General features: G+C 41.3%; 1 protein-coding gene across 1 annotated transcript in view; it reads left to right on the forward strand.

Annotated features, from left to right (window-relative positions):
• Positions 1-3,473: 3,473 nt before the first annotated feature.
• The window catches only part of LOC124133759 (cholecystokinin receptor type A-like), a 39,029-nt gene continuing 20,171 nt past the window's right edge, over positions 3,474-22,331 (forward strand). Inside the window, exon 1 of the mRNA XM_048387280.1 lies at positions 3,474-4,285. Coding sequence (XP_048243237.1) covers positions 3,949-4,285 — 337 coding nt within the window. The 5' untranslated portion in view covers positions 3,474-3,948. The remainder of the gene's footprint in view (positions 4,286-22,331) is intronic.

The raw sequence follows: 22,331 nt of genomic DNA on the forward strand, positions 1-22,331 counted from the left end.
CATGTATGGAATCAAGTCATAAAAACTACTATAGAAAAGCATTCATTCCATGTATAAGTTGACTTTTATCCAAGAATGGGTATAAAAACATGTGCGTTACCGGGATTCCATATGCATTGTTTAGCATCGTGCTGACAACAACCACTCAGAAAAACAACAAAATTACGCAATTATTTAACATTACGAAATGCCATGCCTGTCCGAAAATGAGCGTCTGCGAGCCATTGGTATGCTTGAAGCAGGATCGAGTCAACGTGATGTTGCAAGACAATTTAATGTCCACAGAAACACCATTTGGTGTTTATGGCAACGTTGGCAACAGACGAATGCAGTCAGAGACCATCCTCGGGGTGAAAGGCCACGCGTTACCAATAATCGACAAGAAAACTGGATTCGAACAACACACCTACGAAATCGATTCCAGCCAGCAACAGTGACCGCAAGAAGCATCCCTGGCCTTCGACGAATATCTTCACAAACCGTACGTCGTCGCCTCAGATGTGCAGGGATTGTCGCCAGAATACCCACCAGACGTCCCATTTTGACAGGAAACCAAAGTCAAGCACGTCAACAGTGGTGCAGACAGCGTCAACGCTGGACGGCCATGCAGTGGGGACAAGTTCTATTCACTGACGAGTCTCGTTTTCACCCCAGCCACAGCGATGGACGGATTCGAGTGTACCGACGTCGAGGTTAACGTTACGTCAATCATTGTGTCATGGAAGAAGATCGGTTCGACGGTGGCAGCGTTATGGTATGGGGTGGGATTACAGCAAGACCCGTTTGATAGTGGTAGAGGGAAATTTCAATGGACAGTGCTACCGCGACGAGATCATTGGCCCTGTTGTTCTACCGTGTTTGCGTCGTCATGGCCCAGGCATTACCTTTCAACATGACAACGCCCGTCCTCATTTTGCTCGACTTGTTCAGGATTCTCTTCAACAAAACAACGTATATGCCATCCCCTCGCCGGCTCGCTCCCCTGATCACTCATGTTGGATGAGATGGATCGACGCCTTCGACGTCAACCACATGTTCCGCAGACACTCCAGGAACTTCGAAACATGCTCCAGCAGATATGGACAGATATCCCACAAGACTTTGTGCGACGCCTGGTCCATTCCATGAGACGAAGATGTTTTGCTTGCATCGCAACCAGAGGTGGACACACACGCTATTGATTTGTAAATTGACATTTTGGCATGTTCATGTTTTTTTTAGAAATCACGCATTTTCTGAAGTTAGTATGGCAAAATAAACCATTTGAACACTTACTGGAGTCTCTTATCTGTTGCAAACCGAAATTGTTTCAGATTTGGTAAAAAACATAACTTTGCATTAAATCTTATTCAATGTCACAGGAACTTTTGTTGTTCAGTGTACAACGTGAACATGCAAAGTTACAACAAGATCAGGACACGCTAACCCTCTTTACGAACACCTGGTGTCATAACCGATTTACAGTGATCCATTCATATCATTTTCATCACTACTTCGACACTGGTTATTCTCAAACGTTGCAGTTTTGAATTCGCTGTATCCTGAGCACCCGATTGGCTTTTTACAACAAAAATAAATGGTTGTGACTCAGTTCTGACCCAAATCCCCAAGATTGTGATTTGGTAATCCGTATTAAGTTACCAAATGGTACGTGTACAAATAATTAACCTAATTTAAAAATACTATGTATCAATATAAAGACCACTGTGATTTCAAAACGCGAAAGGATTGGGGTTTTTTCTGCTCGTACTTCATCAATGGTAAATATCTGGGGTGTGCATCAACTTGATCCTTCCTCACACATTACAAGTAACTTAAAATAGTGCCACGACTAGCATTACATTTAAACCTTTGGGAATACGCAGGAAAGGCAACTAATTGGAAACTACAAATTGGCTAAAATTGGAATCAATTTATCCCTCTATCGCAAGTGTCTACCCCATACACAAACTGTTGACGTCCTATTTACGTTAGTCCCACATTGACAAGGCAAAACAATGACAGATGGTCATTAATGGAGGTAATATCGTTGGTTGCCGTTTGTTATTATTTCGAAAAATGTTTCGTTATAAACTGTACTTTTCTCATTTAACTCGTCAAGACTCGTCGAGACTGTTCGTTTCGCAAAGCGCCATTTTGTTACTCGACCAGCGTGTATTCTTTCACTTCCAGCAGAAGTCTCGTAGGTTTCAATAATATGTTTTGTTGAAGTTGTTTTTGTATATTAGTGACCTCAAGTATTTATTATTACTTTTGTTTATATTTTTTAAGATTTTGCAAACTCGTAACTACTTTTTAAGTCGCGGGTGGGGAAACGTCCCTGCGCGTTAGGTAGGGATAATTTACCCTGATGTATTACACCAAATACCTCTACACAAACATTGCATTTGGACATTTTTAGGGAACCCCTCCGAACTCCATCTAATCAAATCTTTTCCTTCGCCTTTTTTTACTTTCTGCCTACGAAAACAAATCAGTTCGATTGGCTGAAACTGTTGAAAAACATCTAATCCCTCAATTGACATCTACACATTGAGTACAAGAATGACGAGTACGATCAAACGTTGGCCAAAAGTAAATAACACAAAAATTTAAAAACAACTTCAGAAAAACTAGGCTCTTACGAACGTTTCACGTTTTCAGCTTTTCAGTGCAGTCGGCTACAGTTACGTAATCAATGTTTTCTTGCTTACTGAGCTTTCTGTGGAAAGAGCCTCCATGGAAGGCTATTAACTAATAGAAGGCAATATGTCCCACCGTGTCATCTCCCTTATCGCGTAAATCACAACGGATATTGCAGATAACATATTATCCGAAGCATCGATACACTTCCGTCCTGTTTCTTTTTACAAAGATTTGTTTTACCTGTTTTCGCTTCAAAAATAAACAGAGACAACGGTTTAACTGTTCCTTTAAGTAATGTATTTGCCAAAAACAACAAGGAGATCCTATCATAAACAGTAACAACAAATTGCATTCCCATGTATCATTGTTTTACATCAATGAAACTCAACTAGACGCGACGATCCTGCAATAACCAAAACATTGCCTCGAATAAATCAATATTCTGTTATTTCCTCGGAACCCTCTAGCAACACCTCCTTATTGAATTCAAACCATCATTTAGTCTTTGAAGTACAGGCGTGCATCATATGAACTTCGGATGATGCACATTAAAGTAGCTAAATCACTTTTTTCAAGGGTGTGGGCTGCTGAAATTGGCATAGGCTTGTTTTTTAACCAGGCCCAAGTTGGGAAAGGTGTTTTATTCCACTTGAAGTAAATCATCACTCTTCTAGTGTGTCATATTAAAATAACGATATGCCGAGCGTTTCTGCACCAATCCTAGTCGATGTTAATGATGGATGTTTGTTGATGAGACAATTGCCCAGAGGTCCAATGGTTGAGGCAGAACATGACATTTCTTCTGTCCAAGAAAACATGCCGCCTTATAACCCTGAACAAAGACGAAAGACTGTCGCTAAAGACTGTTTACTGTCTTCCGAGAAGTAACTTTTCCATCGGCGCTGCTCAAGGGTTATATCCCGGAAGATATTTTCCCATCACGTCCTTTCATATACTTACTGTCTAATTGAAACATCCTATTAACTCTAGTCCTTAATTGAACCAGCATTGTTCCACGACTTGGGGCGGAAACAAGCTTTTGATGCAAGAAACCCGCGTGTACCGTCCTTCCCAAGGAGGCCTGCGGTAGAGGTAAGGCTGGAGAGGTGATTAGACACAGTCACCAGAGTCGCATCGACCAGCCAACGACTGCCTGCCGCACTGCTGGATGGGTCTTGTCAAGTGCCTTTACACGGTAAAATGAACCCTATGATCAACGAAGCAGAACACACGTTCACGTAGCAACTTGTCTCCGATAATTGTCAGGGGTTGGCTCGTTTTAGTGTTGAGTTGCCTTTGCACGGGATTACTTTATGTTTCGTCATGTCTGTCTCTGGAGCGGGCCAGAATGAGAGTGTGTTTCACAATAGCACGTGGTCACGGGTCTACAGCAACAACCCCGGGTTGAGACTTAGTGCTGAGATACAGATAGCATTATATTCTATCATATTCCTTCTGTCCGTCGTTGGCAATGTGCTTGTAATTGTGACTTTAATCCAGAACAAAAGAATGCGTACAGTGACCAATGTGTTCCTTCTGAATCTGGCAATCAGTGACCTTCTCCTCGCCGTCTTCTGCATGCCTTTTACGCTGGTGCCTGTTCTACTAAGGGACTTCATATTTGGCGGTGCAATGTGCATAATGATTCGCTATCTACAAGGTAATACACCATATTGTCCTCGGGTAAGAACCAACACTGAAAATATGTATTGAACTTTTTCAATTTTAACAAAACTGAAATTCAAATTCAAATCTTCAAGTTGCTATCTATAAACCGTACTAAATCAGTTTTGGTTCTTGTGTATCATGATTGGTATTTATGTACTCACATTATGCTTTATCCGTTCTTATTGGTTTTCACAGCTAGTGAGAAGAAAACTGGGGAGCTTTCGAACGATTTGTTTTATATTATGATTATATTACATTTCAGCAAAGTTGGTCATTGATTACATCATATTTTGTAGCAAATTATGGTCATTATTCCATATCAAACTACCGGGGAGGACATTTGTTTTGTGAAAAGGGAAAGAGTATGTAAGAAAAATTGACTTTGTTGCTACCTCAATCTAATTCTGATTCTTTATGACTCCATTTGCACTTTTCATGATCGTTTTCCAAATATATACTCATAAAAATTGCAAAAGAAAGCGAAATACAATACAACTGATGTCCATCAGTACGAAACTAAGCGTTTCGCTGTACCGTATCTATTTAGTCTTGACAAATAGCCGTGCAGCTCACTTAAGGACAATTCATTATGAGATGGAAGATCGTTACAGATGCGACATGCATTCTTGTTCAGTTGACAAGTTGACCCCACTCCACAGAACCTACCCACTCTCCACTGAAGGTTAAACTTCAAAATCATAAATATGTCAATTATAATGATACAAATATTTTGTTAAACCTTCACCATATTATCGTAATAAACGAGCGACGTGGAATAATGCAGAGTTTGAAATACAAAATGACAACATGGAAAATATAAGGTTGAACAAACGTTCTATCAACGACTACACTGTTGACAAGCTTTTCTGGAGCTATATTGAAGAATGCAATAAATTATTTCTGTAAGATTGATATGGAAAGGCATTTGAACCGACATTAGAATCGTTATTGATATGTTAGGGATATGTTAAAACATTGATGTGTTATTCCACTTGCGCCTCGTGGGGTTTCCAAGGTCCCAAGTAACCAGTGCTTGTCAGAGTCGAGTAAAAGGGATCGGATGGTCGGACTCGTTATTTGGAAGATGGCGTAACATGTTGCTCGGGCTTTAGGTCACCTGGATTTGCACAGGAATATTGCTGACTTTGAATGAAAGCAATAATTGCCCATCCACTCACTCATGATACTGAATTCTCTTACCTCATAAAACCAATGTTACAGATGGCAACATTTTGTTGGATATAGCCAACAATTCTTCATCAATTCAGTCACTGGAAAACACATAGTTAATTAACTTAACAACTTTTCAATTTATGCCAAATGTCACACATTTATTCAAAACAGATATTATATTACTATAATCGCACTTCTTACTGTGGGTTGTTCAGTGATCTGATATGATTAATGCACAGAGTAATAAACTAGTAAAACAGCTTAATTACATGTACATGGGTAAGTAAAGTATGCAGGGGCCACAGGGGGCCATTCGATGAGTTGCGTCCCTTGGCCTCGTCAGGATCCGATTGTTATGGTACGAATCTCAATTTCGCCCCATTGGGATTCTTGATTTGTAAGCACTATATCCATGCTCAGTGGTTTTATCAAAGTTGCGAAAGAAACAAAATGATAATCATATTGGACTCTTATATGAAACTGACATTTCGGATGTTAATGAAGTACTGTTCAAAGCTGCGAATACCAATTTTACTGTCTCACTGACTCGCTGAAGAAGTACTGTGTAACATGTATGCACTTCAGTGCAGATGGTCATGTCACGAACGACTGTCAAGGCGTTGCTGCACTACAACGTAAGACCAGTTCGACAGCTCTCTATTCCTTTTTGCAAGAAGAGATTTAATTGGATCAGTTTCAGACTCTTCACGCTTTCAGTCCCGAATGTATTTGCTTGATTAAACATTAAGCAACATTGTTTTCATGACGTACCTGGAATAAATGCAACATTTGAACAAACGTTACTTCACGTCTCCATGACATAAATTGATCGAATTCAACATTAAACAACATTTACTTCACGCCTCCATGACAAAGCTGCAATCTACGCTCATGAAACAACATTTACGTCACGTCTCCATGATAAAGCTGCAATTAAAACAACATTGAACAACATTTCCTTCACGCCTCCATGACAAAGCTGCTATCTACGCTCATGAAACAACACTTATTTCATGCCTCCATGCCAAAGCTGCAATTAAGACAACATTGAACAACATTTACTTCACGCCTACATGGAAAGGCTGCAATCAACGCAGCAATAAACAACATTCACTATACGTCTTCGTCACATACCTGTAACAAACGCAAAACAACAACTGTAATGAACAACATATATTTCACGTCCCATCGCGTCTCCACGTAATCCGGGACCATATATATTTGAAACAACATTGTTTGACACTCATTTAAAGGTATCTCTAAAGAACACCACGCTTAGTAATTTTAAAGTGGGACACTCATTTAAAGGTATCTCCAAAGGACACCCCGCTTAGTAATTTAAATGTGGGACACTCATTTAAAGGTATCTCTAAAGAACACCCCGCTTAGTAATTTAAATGAGGGACACTCATTTAAAGGTATCGGTAATCGGATTAATTAATTACCCGCTAGAATAGGTGAAATGCACTCAGCTGAAAATGTGGCTCTACCGGCAATAGCCATTTCTGAAATGTGGCTCTCCCAGCTAGACACCATTCATTCACTTGTGGGATTTAATGCTCCTTGCCTCGTATCAATTTAGTGTACATACAAAGGGACATAGTGAGTGTGTTGTGTTAAGATGTTCTGTTCTGTCACTGAAGATACATGTGATCTATGATATATAACTTAATGAACTCTAACCCTGGCATGTGGGCTTCACATATTGACGACCAAAACAACCTAGGTTTTGGTAAAGCTGTCACATCTTCTTCCACATAATGACGTCCAAACCCACTAGTTCCGCCTCCGTACATGTGAGGATAACATGTTTATGTGCTGAATAGCTTTATATGCAAAGGAACTGCCTTATCAATAATTCACTGTCACAATCATCGAGTTCTTTATTACTTATAGATAAGGTAAGTTGTTATCAGCGACTGTTTCTGCCAATCTGATGGCCTCTGTTTTGACAATAATTGAATGGTAGATAGTGTGATGTGATCCAACTCTTCCATTGCATGTTCTTATCGGGATTCACGTCCGCTGTTTTTTTACTTTCCTATCCATCACGCCTTCCATAATATTTGTAAATAGTATTATTCCATTAAACCAGTCATCATGAATGCACCTGGTATCACTGATATTTGATAAGGATTCATAAAACTCGTTCAATGGACTTTCAGTAGAGATTTTTCATGATTATTGTAATGTTTTGTATAAGTTTTTATTGATTTGATGACTGCATTGCATAGTACAAATGCAGGTACGTTACTCAAAATACTGTAAAAATCATATAAGAAACATTATTATTCTTCAGGATATTTTATGTGCATTATTTTTATTCCACCTTTTGTGGATTACATTTAATAGATTATTTCACGTCTTTTGTTATTTGTTCCTCTCATTATCACTGTTGTAGCATAACAATCACAATGCAATATTACAATAGCTGGAAATAAGGTTAGAGGGTGTCTGTATTTGTTTATCTATTTACTGGAAAGGTCGGGAGAATTGTGACATGTCATGACAACATGGCTGTCGTTTTCCACCAGAAGTTGTTTAGTGCTCCGAGGCCGAAGGATATGTATTGCGATGTTGTGCAATCCTTTAATCATCTCGCCCGGAGAGATGGTAACACACTTTTCACAGAGGCGAGCGAGTTTGTACGTGTGGGTAATAGGATGTGTATAGTTGGGTGAGTGAGTTTGCGAGTTTGGGTGTGTAGGTAATAGAGTGTGTGTAACTGTTGAGTGAGAGTGTGAGGTTGGGTGTGTTGGTTATATGATGTGTCTAGTTGGGTGGGTGAGTGTGTAAGGTTGAGTGTGTGGGTAGTTGGGTGTGTGAGTGACAGTGTGTATGGTTGAGTGTGTTAGTGAGTGAGTGTGTAGGGTTGAGTGTGGGGGAGCTAGTGTGTAAGGTTGAGTGTATTGGTGAGCGAGTGTGTATGGTTGAGTGTGTGGGTACTTGGTGACAGGGGAGTGAGTGACAGAGTCTGTATGGTTGAGTGTGTCAGTGAGTGAGTGAGTGTGTAGGGTTGAGTGGCGGGGAGCGAGTGTGTAAGGTTGAGTGTGTTGGTGAGCGAGTATGTAAGGTTGAGTGTGTGGGTAGTTGGTGACAAGGGAGTGCGTGACGGAGTGTGTATGGTTGAGTGCGTCCGTAAGTGAGTGAGGGAGCGTGTAAAAATGAGTGTGTGGGGTAGCGAGAGTGTAAGGTTGAGTGTGTTGGTGAGCGAGTGTGTATGGTTGAGTGTGTGGGTAGTTGGTGACAGGGGAGTGCGTGACAGAGTATGTATGGTTGAGTGCGTCAGTGAGTGAGTGAGGGAGTGTGTAAAATTGAGTGTGTGGGGTACCGAGAGTGTAAGGTTGAGTGTGTGGGTAGTTGGGTGTGTGAGTGACAAAGTGTGTAAGGTTTAGTGTGTGGGTATTTGGGGGAGTGAGTGACAGAGTGTGTATGGTTGAGTGTGTCAGTGAGTGAGTGAGTGTGTAGGGTTGAGTGTGGGGTAGCGAGAGTGTAAGGTTGGTTGAGTGTGTGGGTAGTTGGTGACAGGGGAGTGCGTGACAGAGTGTGTATGGTTGAGTGCGTCAGTGAGGGAGTGTGTAAAATTGAGTGTGTGGGGTAGCGAGAGCGTAAGGTTGAGTGTGTGGATACTTGGGTTGGTGAGTGACAGAGTGTGTAAGGTTGAGTGTGTGGGCAGTTGGGTGTGTGAGTGACAGAGTGTGTAAGGTTGAGTACGTGGGTAGTTGGGTGTGTGAGTGGGAGAGTGTGTAAGGTTGAGTGTGTGGGTATTTGGGGGAGTCAGTGACAGAGTGTGTAAGGTTGAGTGTGTCAGTGAGTGAGTGAGCGAGTGTGTAAAGTTGAATGTGTGGGGTGCGAGTGTATAAGGTTGAGTGTGTGGGTAGTTGGGTGTGTGAGTGACAGAGTGTGTATGGTTGGGTGTGTTGGTTATATGATGTGTCTAGTTGGTAGGGTGAGTGTGTAAGGTTGAGTGTGTGGGTAGTTGAGTGTGTCAGTGAGTGAGTGAGCGAGTGTGTAAAGTTGAGTGTGTGGGTAGTTGAGTGTGTGAGTGACAGAGTGTGTATGGTTGGGTGTGTTGGTTATATGATGTGTCTAGTTGGTAGGGTGAGTGTGTAAGGTTGAGTGTGTGGGTAGTTGGGTGTGTTGAGTGAGTGAGCGACTGTGTAAAGTTGAGTGGGGGGGGGGGGGGGGGGGGGGGGGTGCGATAGTATAAGGTTGAGTGTGTGAGTGACAGAGTGTGTATAGTTGAGTGTGTCAGTGAGCGAGTGTGTAAGGTTGAGTGGGGGGGTGCGAGTGTGTAAGGTTGAGTGTGTGGCTAGTTGGGTGTGTGAGTGACAGTGTGTGTAAGGTTGAGTGTGTCAGCGAGTGTGTGGGTAGTTGGGGGAGTGAGTGAGAGAGTGTGTAAGGTTGAGTTTTCGGGTATTTGGGTGAGTTGGGGAGATAGGGTGTGTTGGTAATCGGTGGTGGGTAGTTGAGCGAGTGAGGTTGAGTGTATGGTTTGTTTTGTCGCGTGAGTGAGTGAGTGAACGAGCAAGTGATTGCGGTTGAGTGTGTTGAGAGTAGGGTTTTGGAAGTTGGTGAGTAAGTGAGCAAGTGATAGCGGTTGAGTGTGTTGAGAGTAGGGTTGTGGAAGTTAGTGAGCAAGTGATAGCGGTTGAGTGTGTTGAGAGTAGGGTTCTGGAAGTTGGTGAGTAAGTGAGCAAGTGATAGCGGTTGAGTGTGTTGAGAGTAGAGTTGTGGAAGTTGGTGAGTAAGTGAGCAAGTGATAGCGGTTGAGAGTAGGGTTCTGGAAGTTGGTGAGTAAGTGAGCAAGCGATTGCGGTTGAGTGTGTTGAGAGTAGGGTTGCGGAAGTTGGTGAGTAAGTGAGCAAGTGATAGCGGTTGAGTGTGTTGAGAGTAGGGTTGTGGAAGTTGGTGAGTAAGTGAGCAAGTGATTGCGGTTGAGTGTGTTGAGAGTAGGGTTGCGGAAGTTGGTGAGTAAGTGAGCAAGTGATAGCGGTTGAGTGTGTTGAGAGTAGGGTTTTGGAAGTTGGTGAGTAAGTGAGCAAGTGATAGCGGTTGAGTGTGTTGAGAGTAGGGTTGTGGAAGTTGGTGAGTAAGTGAGCAAGTGATAGCGGTTGAGTGTGTTGAGAGTAGGGTTGTGGAAGTTGGTGAGTAAGTGAGCCAGAAAGGAAGGGGTGATAGGAAAGGGAACAGAGGGAGACATCAAGGTAGCTAGTTAGTGAGCAAGTCGTTGGCATTGACATCGATGCTGAAAGCCACGAAAATAGATACGATGTTCACTTAACAAGGATCATTATATGGGATTCGACCAAACACAACTCTTTCACTTCTTCATGGAACTGTCCCCCTGACATTTGTCACCCTATACAACGGCAAATCATTTGCTTATTTCTGACTCAAATTATACACATTGAAATAGTTCGTGTATCTTTAGCCCAACTCGTTTAAACAGCCAGATATAGTGGTCTCATGTAGGAAATGCATTATCATTATCTGTGTATCCAAGAAGACGTGTTGGGCATATCATGAATGTATTTTGCTTTATGTCAAAGTTATCTATCGGTCGATAGGTGACATATCGATTATCAAAAAACACAAGGGTGATATCTCTTGTTTATTACCCTCTGTCATTCGTAATCAATATTTACCATAACTTTGAAGTTTGATTGTTTGGGGTTATCTTGAAATTGCTAGGTTGCATCCCAGCACATCCCCCTAATAAGGACAATGAACTTTCTTTTATGGGACTGAATTCTTTGTTATCAACGTGAAAGCATCACCTTCACACTGTATTCCTGTGATGGTGCCAAGTTTTATCTGTTTGGGTACAAAATGTACAATTATTGATCAGTGGAATAGCGGGATGAAGAATTGACTTCATTCTGTAGAAACGGCGGTGACCGTTTTGACGCCACAATGAACAGTTACTGTTGCTCTGCTATGCTTCTACATTTAGATTAACATTTACCATAACCAAAGACCTTTTTTATTGACGGTTAGAATGCAGTTGGGGAATTGGGTAAGTACAGCAATGCACGCCACGATGTGATAAAAACAACTTATGTGGCTACACGTACTAATATTTTCATATACCCATAGTTACTATGACAGGTTTAAGAGTACAAATTAAGTTCGGGACCAAACGGGACCAAATATTTGTTTGTGTGTTGTTTATCGGATCACCAGCTTGTATAAATTCAGCGTATGTTGTTTCAATAGAGAAGTGAGTGGGTATTGTTTCACGCCGCTTTTAGCTACATTTCAGAAATATCACGCGGGGGACACAAGAAATGGTCATCACACATGTGGGAATCAAACCCGGGCCTTCGATGTGACGAACAAACGCTTTAACCGCTAGGCTACCCCAACCCCCTCAATAGAGAAGCAACTAAAACAGATTAGCAGAACATGTTAGGAATCCAACAAACCCGACAACTGCAACTCAGGAAGCGCTTTTTGTGTCTCCTTTAACCGGTGTGGGGCGATCCTGACCTTCAACCACGACAAGTGGCCATGAACTTTACCCAATGGTGATATGTGATGATACCATTCTCGAATGAGAGAGTGAGTGTGTAGGTTTTACGCCGTCTTTAGCAATATTCCAGTAATATCACGGCAGGGGAGGCCAGAAAAGGTATTTGCACATTGCACACATATGGGGAATCTAACCCGGGTCTTTGGTGTGACGGAGGGCACGGGTGGCTCAGTCGTCTAAGGCGTAGCGATTCGCTGTGCAGATTTGCGTCCCTTCGGCACGCCAGAAACCTATGATTGTGGGTTCGAATCACGGTTCGCCCCGATTATGTTTCTAGGTTTGTCAGCACCATACCCGTGCTCGTGGGTTTCACCGAAGTGGTAAACGTCTGAGACCTGCATCACTTGGGGCTTTCCTCCCACATTAAGCTGACACGCCGCGATATAACTGGAATACTGTTAAAAGCGGCGTTAAACCCATCTCACTCACTCACTCACACTTTGGTGTGATGAGCGAACGCTTTGACCACTAGGCTACTTCGTGAGTGACGATAACATTTTTAGTCACTCGGAAGGATAGGAGTTTTATCGCACTGACAAATTAGTGTATCTCACTGTAAAATATAACACACATGAGTTTATGTTTTGAAAGTCCAAAGGATAATTATTGAACGGGGAGAAAGGATGGTCCTGTAGGGTCTGTTCAAGCCAGGAGTTTGTTCATCCGATTACCGCATGTGCCCTGATTATGATGTTGGTATATCGAAAGCATTCCCGACAACAAGAGGTCACCTGAGAGGTCGTTGTATAGGACCAGCATCACTCTTGTTTTGCACTCAAGTATGAAACTGACACGCTGTTAACAGTGGCTCATAGCCCCAGCTCACTCGATCACTGTCTTCAGCAATGGCAGACAATTCGATATCGTTTGATCTCACAAAAACATTACATCTAGAAACCTAAGTCATTTTAATTATGGGCATGTACATGTACATCTACATGTATGTACCGCAGACCTTTTGTGATCAGACCGTAGAAGTTGAGTTTATCGACACCATCAATATTTCTGTTGTATCCGGCGTTCCAGCGCAGGTCGTGTGGATAGACTAAGATTCATAAATGTGACGAGGCCGCTATCAGTGGATCCTGGCAGTACTAAGGGACGGAACTCTATCGTGTACAGAACATCTTTAGCTTTGTGCAATTGCGTACAGCGGCTTCCTGCCATTGAACTGCTGTGGCAGCCATGCCCTAAAATGACGTATAAACGATCAAAATTTTCCAATATACCTAATCACCTTCTTTGGGGAAATTATTCCATACCACTCACCACTTTTCATAACATAACACTTCTCACCCTTTTACGATGAAAAAAATCGAATTTCTAAAAAGCAATGTGATGCTGCATTCTACATGCATCGTCAATGAAACGTTATTTCAGAGTGAAGACAATGTCAATTAAAACTGTTTATTATAGACTTATCTTGATAAACATAGAGTTTTCGAAATCCGTAAATGACGGCAATTATGTCAGTGAACATGTGTACTAAGTATGATGACATCGTCTCGATGCCGCACTTCGGAGAAACATTTGATGATATCAAGGAATGATAGAGCACAAGAACTACTTGCCCACGACAACTTGTCTCCATCACGAACCAATATAGATATAAAAGGATGTAATAGGCTTTGGTTTGTCAAGATCCCGTAGGATTCGTTATTATATTTATGCCGAAAATAGATATGCCATCTGTCGATGGTGTAAACGTCCAGCAAGAACATTATGTCATGATGTTCCAGGAAGGTTCCAGTAGTCTATGCCTATCCTCCTTATATGTTAAGCCTTGGCTTCCCTGAAGAAAGATAGAAAGACTTTTAATCCTTGAAGTAGTTTGTATACATTAGCTCTTCTTGATTGTATTCAATAATGAGCTCTGAAACATTTCATCCCTTATTCGATTTTCAATTAAACACTGTTAGGGTTGTGAAATGTTCAAAGTAACCCCGGGAATAAAATTCGATAATAAAATAAAATCAATCTTGAAATCAAATCCCTGTGAAATTTCATTCTAAAATCCACAAAATATGCTGCTCTGACCATGGATTAATGACCAAACTGACTGATAACGGGAAATAGGAATACAACATGTTTCCCACGAACAATTTCCAAAATTCAGCGGTTTGTAAATGGATTTGATCCCAGGGATTACCATTGCGTTCACGAATCCATATCTCAAGACACAAGTGAGGGAAACATGTGCTCACACTCGTACAGCTGATGTTCTTGTGTAGTGGCTATACTGTCACGTTAGGAGCGTAAGTGACTGTGGGTGAAGGCGTCACAGGTTCTATACCATCTTGATCATTTAAACAGCTTAAACAGCATTGGGAATCATCACTAGAAAGTATATACATATATGCTTTAAATGTTCTTCGCTGCTGAACCATAATTCCTAAATGTGTTTGCGAGAATATACCTGATGGCTAGATGTGATTACTATTGAAGAGGATCACCAAATTCGACCAGATCAAATGAAATGGATGTATTATAATCAACGCTACCATGATGTAGTTCAAAGAGGCGTGCGAAGAACCGATCAACACAGGCAAACAACTGATGAATTTACGCGGTGAACATATTGTCAAAGAAAGGACATCCTTTGAGATTGTGAAATGCAGAATTTTTTCAATACTTTGAAACAAGATATTAATCTGTGAACGTCATTCAAAATTGTAATATGAATCCCTCTCTCAGTCCACAAAACACAATAAACTCATGGCTCGTATCTTAAAGGCTTAGGCAATATTACGCCTATATGACGGCGGTCTGTAAATGTTCGTGGACAAGACAATCCAGTGATTGACATTTTTACCATACGATTCCATGGTGGCCTCCGTCGTGATGTGCAGGGTTTGTTGCAGGATTGAAATGTTGATTAGTATATTAATAAAAGCGACAACAAATTTCCACTGTCATGAGAAATTTCTGCCAAAGCAGATTCCATTGTAAGACTGTGCCAGTGTTCGCGAACAGATGAACGTATCATTCCCCACAGGTGGCACCTGTCACAAATACATGCAAAGACAGGACAAAATAAGAAATTGCATTGGACATCAGTTACCCTCCACATGTTCCCCATAAAACCTTTTGAAAGTTGTACAAAGGCCCAGAATATTGTAACCCTGACACAGCAACCTTTAAGCAAGAGTCATATGACTCTTTGTAGAAGGAACATGCTCGATTGTCCCTCAAAAGTTGTGAATTGTCGTCACAAAAGACCAGATCTGCTGAAATCGTGCTCGACGTAAAAGGAAAGTTGACTACTAGGAAGTCACCCCTCATTTCGTACAGTCTTGCGTACAGGTACTGGCGCAATATACAATCTAGGAAACAAACTGTTTCACTTTTCTCTTCTATTTCAGTTCAAGAGTGTAAATCAGCAGAATGGAATTGGCTATTTGACAATTATTGAACGATATCAGATCGCTGATAGATAATCACTGTGGAATCACGGCGTGGGTCCCGAATGATAAACGTTATGATAATAGCGATATTTTTAAAAATGATATAATCAGCCTTAATTTCATATTTCGCTTCGACATTACAAAATGAGGATTACCATTAGCTTGTCTGTATCATTTTACGTTATTTAATACCAATGACGTACCTAACTAATGTATTTCATGATGCTATTGATCATTTCAATGAGCACTTCCGCCCCCGGTTTTGAATAATATGGCCAATATACAAGAAATCGATACAAAAGTCTTCATAAATTGGATAAAGCAGCGCTCGTTATCTGGGGGACTGTATAAGTAGGATTATTTAAAACCCCATCAACCCACCGCAGCAGCATTGTCTTCATGCTGCACATATCTTGTAACACATGTACGCTATGTTAGTGCAAGGGTTATGGCGTCATCACTGATGGATAATTTTAAATAATAGGTTGTGATCCCCTTGAACCTGTGGCATCACTGTCACCGTTGCTCATAAAGTGAATGTACCGTGTGGCCATACGTGTACGCGTATTTGAGGAGATCATTCCCTTACCAATGAGAAACCAATGAAAGGTAGAGGGACATTGAGATAGAAGTATTTAGTAGGTATAAACACCAGTCTTGTGTTATCACAATGGATTTGAAAAGTTGCACTTCTCATATACAGATAACAAATGGTAATGTAATTATTTCTTATAAAGTCACATATGGGAGAACGAAGAAACAAACATTAGCAATAAACATATAATAACATAAACACTAACCCTACTGTTAATTATCGTACACATATATACATACACATATAAACTCTGTGTTGACAACATTTTATAAGTACTGAAATAGTATATATAGCAATCTACTTTGGATTGTTTGATGGGTAGTTGACGGATGACAAAGTGTACACAATTTATAGAGAATAACTTATTTATTGTCCTGTTATAGCGACGTTTCAATATATCCTTTTACCGTTGTCAAGCAATTGTGGGTCTCCTTCTTTTTCATTTAATTCCATTTCAGCAGGCATATTGCCATGTGTGTATTGTTGTGTGGAGTTGATATCTGTTTATGGTTCATTCTAGTTTTAAATAAAACACTGTGATAATCTAGTGTTTTTTGTGTCTATTGTCGACAGAATGTATGCTTCTAAATGTATTTTTGTTTTGTTATGTTGTATCATTGCTGTATGACTGCAATATTGTCGATTCGATGTAACATTTTGAGTCACGCACTAACTTTTTTCGGATTGAGTTTTGACACTAGATGAGGTGAGGTGAAATTGGGTTTAATGTCGCGTCCAAGATATTGCGCTTATATAGCGACGTGCATGCACGTGTATGTGTGTGTGTGGCTGCTTGTACTAGTCCGGACTGATGCCGATTGATAGTGCTAGCACACTGAGATATCATGCCGCAGTTTAACATGGATACCCCACTCAGACACAGCATACTGACTCCGAGCCGACCAGTCCTTGTTTTAGCCCTTTAATGCCGAGCGCCAGACAGGGTAACAACAAGTACCATCTTTAACGTCTTTTGGTATGACGCGGCCGGGTTGACACTAGAAGTCGATACGATGGTTGCATCTGAAGAGTGATACTGTTGCGCATTCTCGTAAACGCTCCATCGACATCTACTCATGTATTACCATGGCTTGCGATAACGATGCGTGTGTTACCGTTGGGAAATTGTTGCATAACAGAATCTCCACGTCAGTTCAGCTATCACGTCTTTGCATAGTAAAGTAGGTTGGATTGTCCTCGTCTTAATGCTCTTGCATAAGGAACATGTTGGTAAGATCTGAATAATAGATGATTGCATAAAATTGCTGTTTGCATCATGTAATGCCATGATCTTGATGGACTCCTTTTCACCTCACTTAGACCAGCTAATTCCGTACTATCAGCTTTCAGACAGTGTTTGCCCTGCCCGGTAATGCCCGGACTCGATAATTTATAGGCCGCTGTGATGTTGATGGAATACTTCACTCTCATTCATTCATTCATTCATTCATTCACATATAAAAATGCAGCAATTCAGGCTTGTTAGGCTCATCATCAGCTCAGAGCCCTTGTCCCTTCTACACGCAGCCCAGACAGCGAATAGGACTTCTCCCAGGAAGCGTTGCCTGGTCAAACCCACCAAGAACTTTTCGAAGAATGTGAAGACATTCAGCATTCTGCATTACCCCGATTGTCAGAAGGGATGTATTTCTGGGAGCAAGACCGGGTACTCTCTCAATGTCAGTTAACGGATTGGGAGGTACCAAACCTAAGGCACCGGGAACAATGGGGAGTCGCACAACTTGGTACATGGGATGCAAGCGTGACATTTCGAAAGCGAGATCCGCATTTTCCAGACTCCTGTCAATCACATTAGTGTCAAAAGGGAAAGAAAATTTAACGATATATATGTTTTTATTGGATTTATAAGAAAGGACAATCAGGTTTGCTGGCCTGAATAGGTCTGAGGCTATATACGGGCCTATTCCAAAGAATTTTGTATTTATCATTTTCCATGACACCCTAGGCATATTCTGGGTCGTACCATGGGTGGACCACTATGTCGAAAGTACAAGCATGTACTGATTGAGCCACTCCACCAAGATTCTGTGTTTGTGCCAATGCTTGGCATCCACTGACAATGTGTTGGACATTTCATATTTATTTTTATGCAAAATCACAGAATGACGGTTTCGAGTGGGAAGTGACTGGTCCTGAGCAGCAAACAGAAAGCCTTCTGTTTCACTTTTCAGGCCAGCCGACTTCATCCAAGCGAAGGATTCTGCAGGGTTGCTTAACTTCTCAACACACTCTACATAAACTCGATGCAGTGGCCGTTCAGCCTCTTCCTGAAATCTGGGTCGATTAGATATGGCACTTCGCTAGGTTGACACTCATTTCTGTACCATCAGTACAGAACCATCAACAAAATCAACATTGACATTGAGATTTTGTCCCACATCCTTGGCTCGTTTAAGAAAACTGTGGAATGCCTTGTTTTCATCATGAGTCTTGACTTCACAAGAGGACCTCCAGACAAACAAATGTGTGCAGAAGTGCACAATACAATTCTATCATGGAGAGCCTCCACGTTATTCAAACCACGCCCTTCCATTATAAATTTAAGTGATTAAGGGAAGAGCGTGGATGGTAGGATCTATTGTCTGACACGATTCGTCGTGTGAGGGTGTCAATACCCTGAAGGTGTAAGTGAGGGGTGTTGGGGACCTGTGCTGAGGAGGTCCAGGGTGAAAATTGTCGTTATTATTCACATTATTAGAATAAATAAATGCAGTAATATGTGTTTATTACCGTAACAGTTCTGTCTGCATGTGTACATAACCTAAACAGGTCCACCTACATGTGTACAGAACCTCAACAGATCTGGCTAAGCGTGTTCTGTACGCTCTTGACTAACTGAACAATCTCTTCCTCGACAGTGTTCCTCAAAAAGACCTACGCACGACATCACCGCAATGGTTTTATTCTTAATTTCCGGTGCGGATTATGTTTTTTTGTGAGACGGATCTTCTCGTTTTTGATGCCGGGCTTCAGTTCTGTTGTCATATCTGAACATTGTTCACGGCTTCATTCGCTTCTTCAATCACATCCTGACATTCATCTTTAGACGACATAATCCAAACCGGTCACAACGTTAAATTGGCTCACACATATTAATCAAGTAAATGTATGTTTTAAACCCAAGTATTAACGCAGCCGTTATAGACAAGAAACGTTATTCAAGTCTAAATAATTCCACACTATAAATTATTGCGTTTTCTATTCACTCCGAGCTGATGATCTTCACGAAGTGCAGACACTACGACAATACAGTGCATCCTTCCACACAACTATTTTGTCTGTTGGAAAACGAGGTTATGACGTCGTAGTTTTGATTGGAATTAGATAATTAAGTTCTGAGCCAGCTACTACAACACTGGAAACAACGGTATAAAACGCATTATCCGTGCTAAATATTCACACGCTAAATTGGAAGTAGGCTTTAGGGATTAAGCGATAGGGAGTAAATAATGACGCGTGTTTCCCAAACGACTTCAGACAACCAAACAAAATATAATTACTTATATCGTTTCGTCTCATAATTCAACTCAGTTGACGGTTTTTGTTCAACTTTCCAATGGTCAAGCTTCCGTTTGTCGTCAGCAATATTCCAGTAGCTCCAACCTTTTGTGTCCACATTTCAATACTATAGCGTCATCCGACTCATGCTCAAGTTGTTTTATCAGGGTTACAACATTCAGGGCTTTAGTGAAGCTTTCAAAACGTTTTATGGCAGACATGTTGGGGATATTCCAAAATGTGTGCTGACCGAAATTAAGTCCGATGCAATTCCTTATTTTGATTTGTACCATGTGTTCCCGTGTTTTAGGGGAACAATTGACTTGCCTTTGCATGTTTTTGGGACAGGTGCCACCGGTGAGGCAGGCTATGCTCATCTTTTTTCTCGAACAACGCAGTTCGATAGTGATATATAAATGCATACTCGTGATATAGTCAGAATCGTACAATGGAGACTGCCTTTAGCTGAGATTTCTTCTAATAATGGAAAAGGTTTTGTCCTTTTTTACCTCGCCGACAAACAAAGACTGAATACGATGCCTCGCATTTATTGCAGTACCTTCATTATCTCCATTTCAACAAGAAAAGTGAAGCAGTCATTTTACATACTGCTTCATGGGTCCTTTGTAACCGACTTCATTTGTCTGATGTGATGATAGAAACAGCTTTAATGCTGGAGTCTGTCATGCAAAGAATATCAGTGGCGCTGCGTCTGTTTAGCCATAAGTATACCTGTGTGTCTAAACAATAATGGTCCTTTGCTCTGGCATCAAAGACAGGTGAGAACATAGTGCACGAGTTTATAGGTCCGAACGTAGTACACATTACATTTTGTCATGCAAACCTCTTATTGGTAAAACGGCAACGTATCGTTATTTAACACTATACAAACTGTTGGTACTCTGGAAGTAAACATATTACATATTATAATTTCCACGATGGTCGACATTTATGTAAGTGTTTGTCGAATACAAAGCAAATACTGTGTGGATGTGTTCGTAGCTTCGGGAGGCGTGTCTCTGTCGTGCTCCTTGAAACGATTTTCATATTGACTCGCCCCTGCACAGAGCTACGGGCTGTACCATAGTGTTTTCCTACAACATCCCCGATCAAAATCTGCATCGCACTTTATATGCATCAGCACGGTGCATGCGTCGTGATCTGACGAAAAGTGCAGCATGATTCACTTCCTAAGACACTTGCTTTTGAATACTATAAGTTGTAGCAGGATCACTCGGTGTACATAGGGACGCATAAAAACCCATGTACCCCGAGTGATCCTGCTACAACGAATTTATCTTACCGACATGTTTTAATATGACATTGTAAAATGAATATAAATAAATTTCAAATTGATAGAAAACAGCTGCTCGACTGAGCTGAGATTAGCTTGCGCTATATCATATGACATCCATTAGCTCGGAAAAAGCGTGCGGCATTTTGCTTTGAAGCGAGGTATAAGTGATTTATCCTGTCTCTCAAAAATGCACGTGCAGCCTGTAGTGCTCGTGGCGGGGTATAAGAGATTTATTCCCCGCTGAGAAATTTATCACCCTCCAAGGCGGGGTACACTATATCTTATCAAGATCACGTGGACAATTCAGATCTCATCATTCTGACATGGAGGTATGATAAGAGTATTTGTATTTTAGAACGTGCAACGATATATTCACTTGAGCGGGAAAGATGTTTATGTGCCACTGCGCCCGTCCCCTCCCGATGCTTCCAACCCGATAAGAAAATGGACAGAAAGTTGCATGATCGAAAATATAAGTACACATATTTGAAGGCAAATGAAGCAGAGTTTGTGGGATTATGATTCATGTAGATTCTTGCAAGGTTGTCAGTGCGGTAGTCCATGAGGAAAACACTATGGAACAAGCCTAGCTCTGTGTTGCGACAAGGCAACATCAAAGCAACACAGAGAACCGGTTACTGCAGCTAGTGCGTTCGTTGCGTTAATGCATAAAACATGAAATTTAACATGAAACTATGACAATAGTCTGATAAACAATGTGGTATAAATACACCATTAACTCCCGATCGGTCCCAAGCATATGAAATCGGCCTTTAAGCACACCTGGCTAAATCCAAGAACAATCATTTGATTTCATTTCGCGTACTTCCAGTTACTTGTCAGATCTCTTTTAATTACAACTTAGCGGAATAAATTATTTATCTGCCAGAAACAACATAATCACTATTTGACATTGAAGATGAATTACATCTCTATACAAACCGACCCGTGAAGATCCGGGGTAGAATAGGTATCCAGCAACCCATGCTTGTCGTGAAAGGCAGCTATGCTTGTCGTAAGAGGCTACTAACGGGATCGGGTGGTCAGGCTCGCTGACTTGGTTGATACACGTCATCGAATCCCAATTGCGAGGATCGATGCTCATGATGTCAATCACTGGATTGTCTGGTTCAGACGCGACCATCTACAGAGCGCCGTCATATAGCTGGAATATTGCGAAGTGTGGCGTTAAACAACAAACAAGCGAACAAACCTTCATGTCATATTTAACCTTCCAGTAGTCGATATTCCCTTTGTGTCAATCAATTTTTCATATGCAACATTATTACACTGCTTTAGGATAAGGGTTATGTTAGTGATTCTGCAGTCGTCCGGGGGCGATCAGGTTGCCCAGTGGTTAAAGCGTTCGCTCGTCACGCCGAAGACCCGGGTTCGATTCCCGACATGGGTACAATGTGTGAAGCCCATTTCTGGTGCCCCCCGCCGTGATATTACTGGAATATTGCTAAAAGCGGCGTAAAACCATACTCACTCACTCACTCACTGTGCAGTCGT

This window comes from Haliotis rufescens, unplaced genomic scaffold, assembly GCF_023055435.1.
Source record: "Haliotis rufescens isolate VD_foot unplaced genomic scaffold, xgHalRufe1.0.p SCAF_7, whole genome shotgun sequence".
NCBI lineage: Eukaryota > Metazoa > Mollusca > Gastropoda > Lepetellida > Haliotidae > Haliotis > Haliotis rufescens.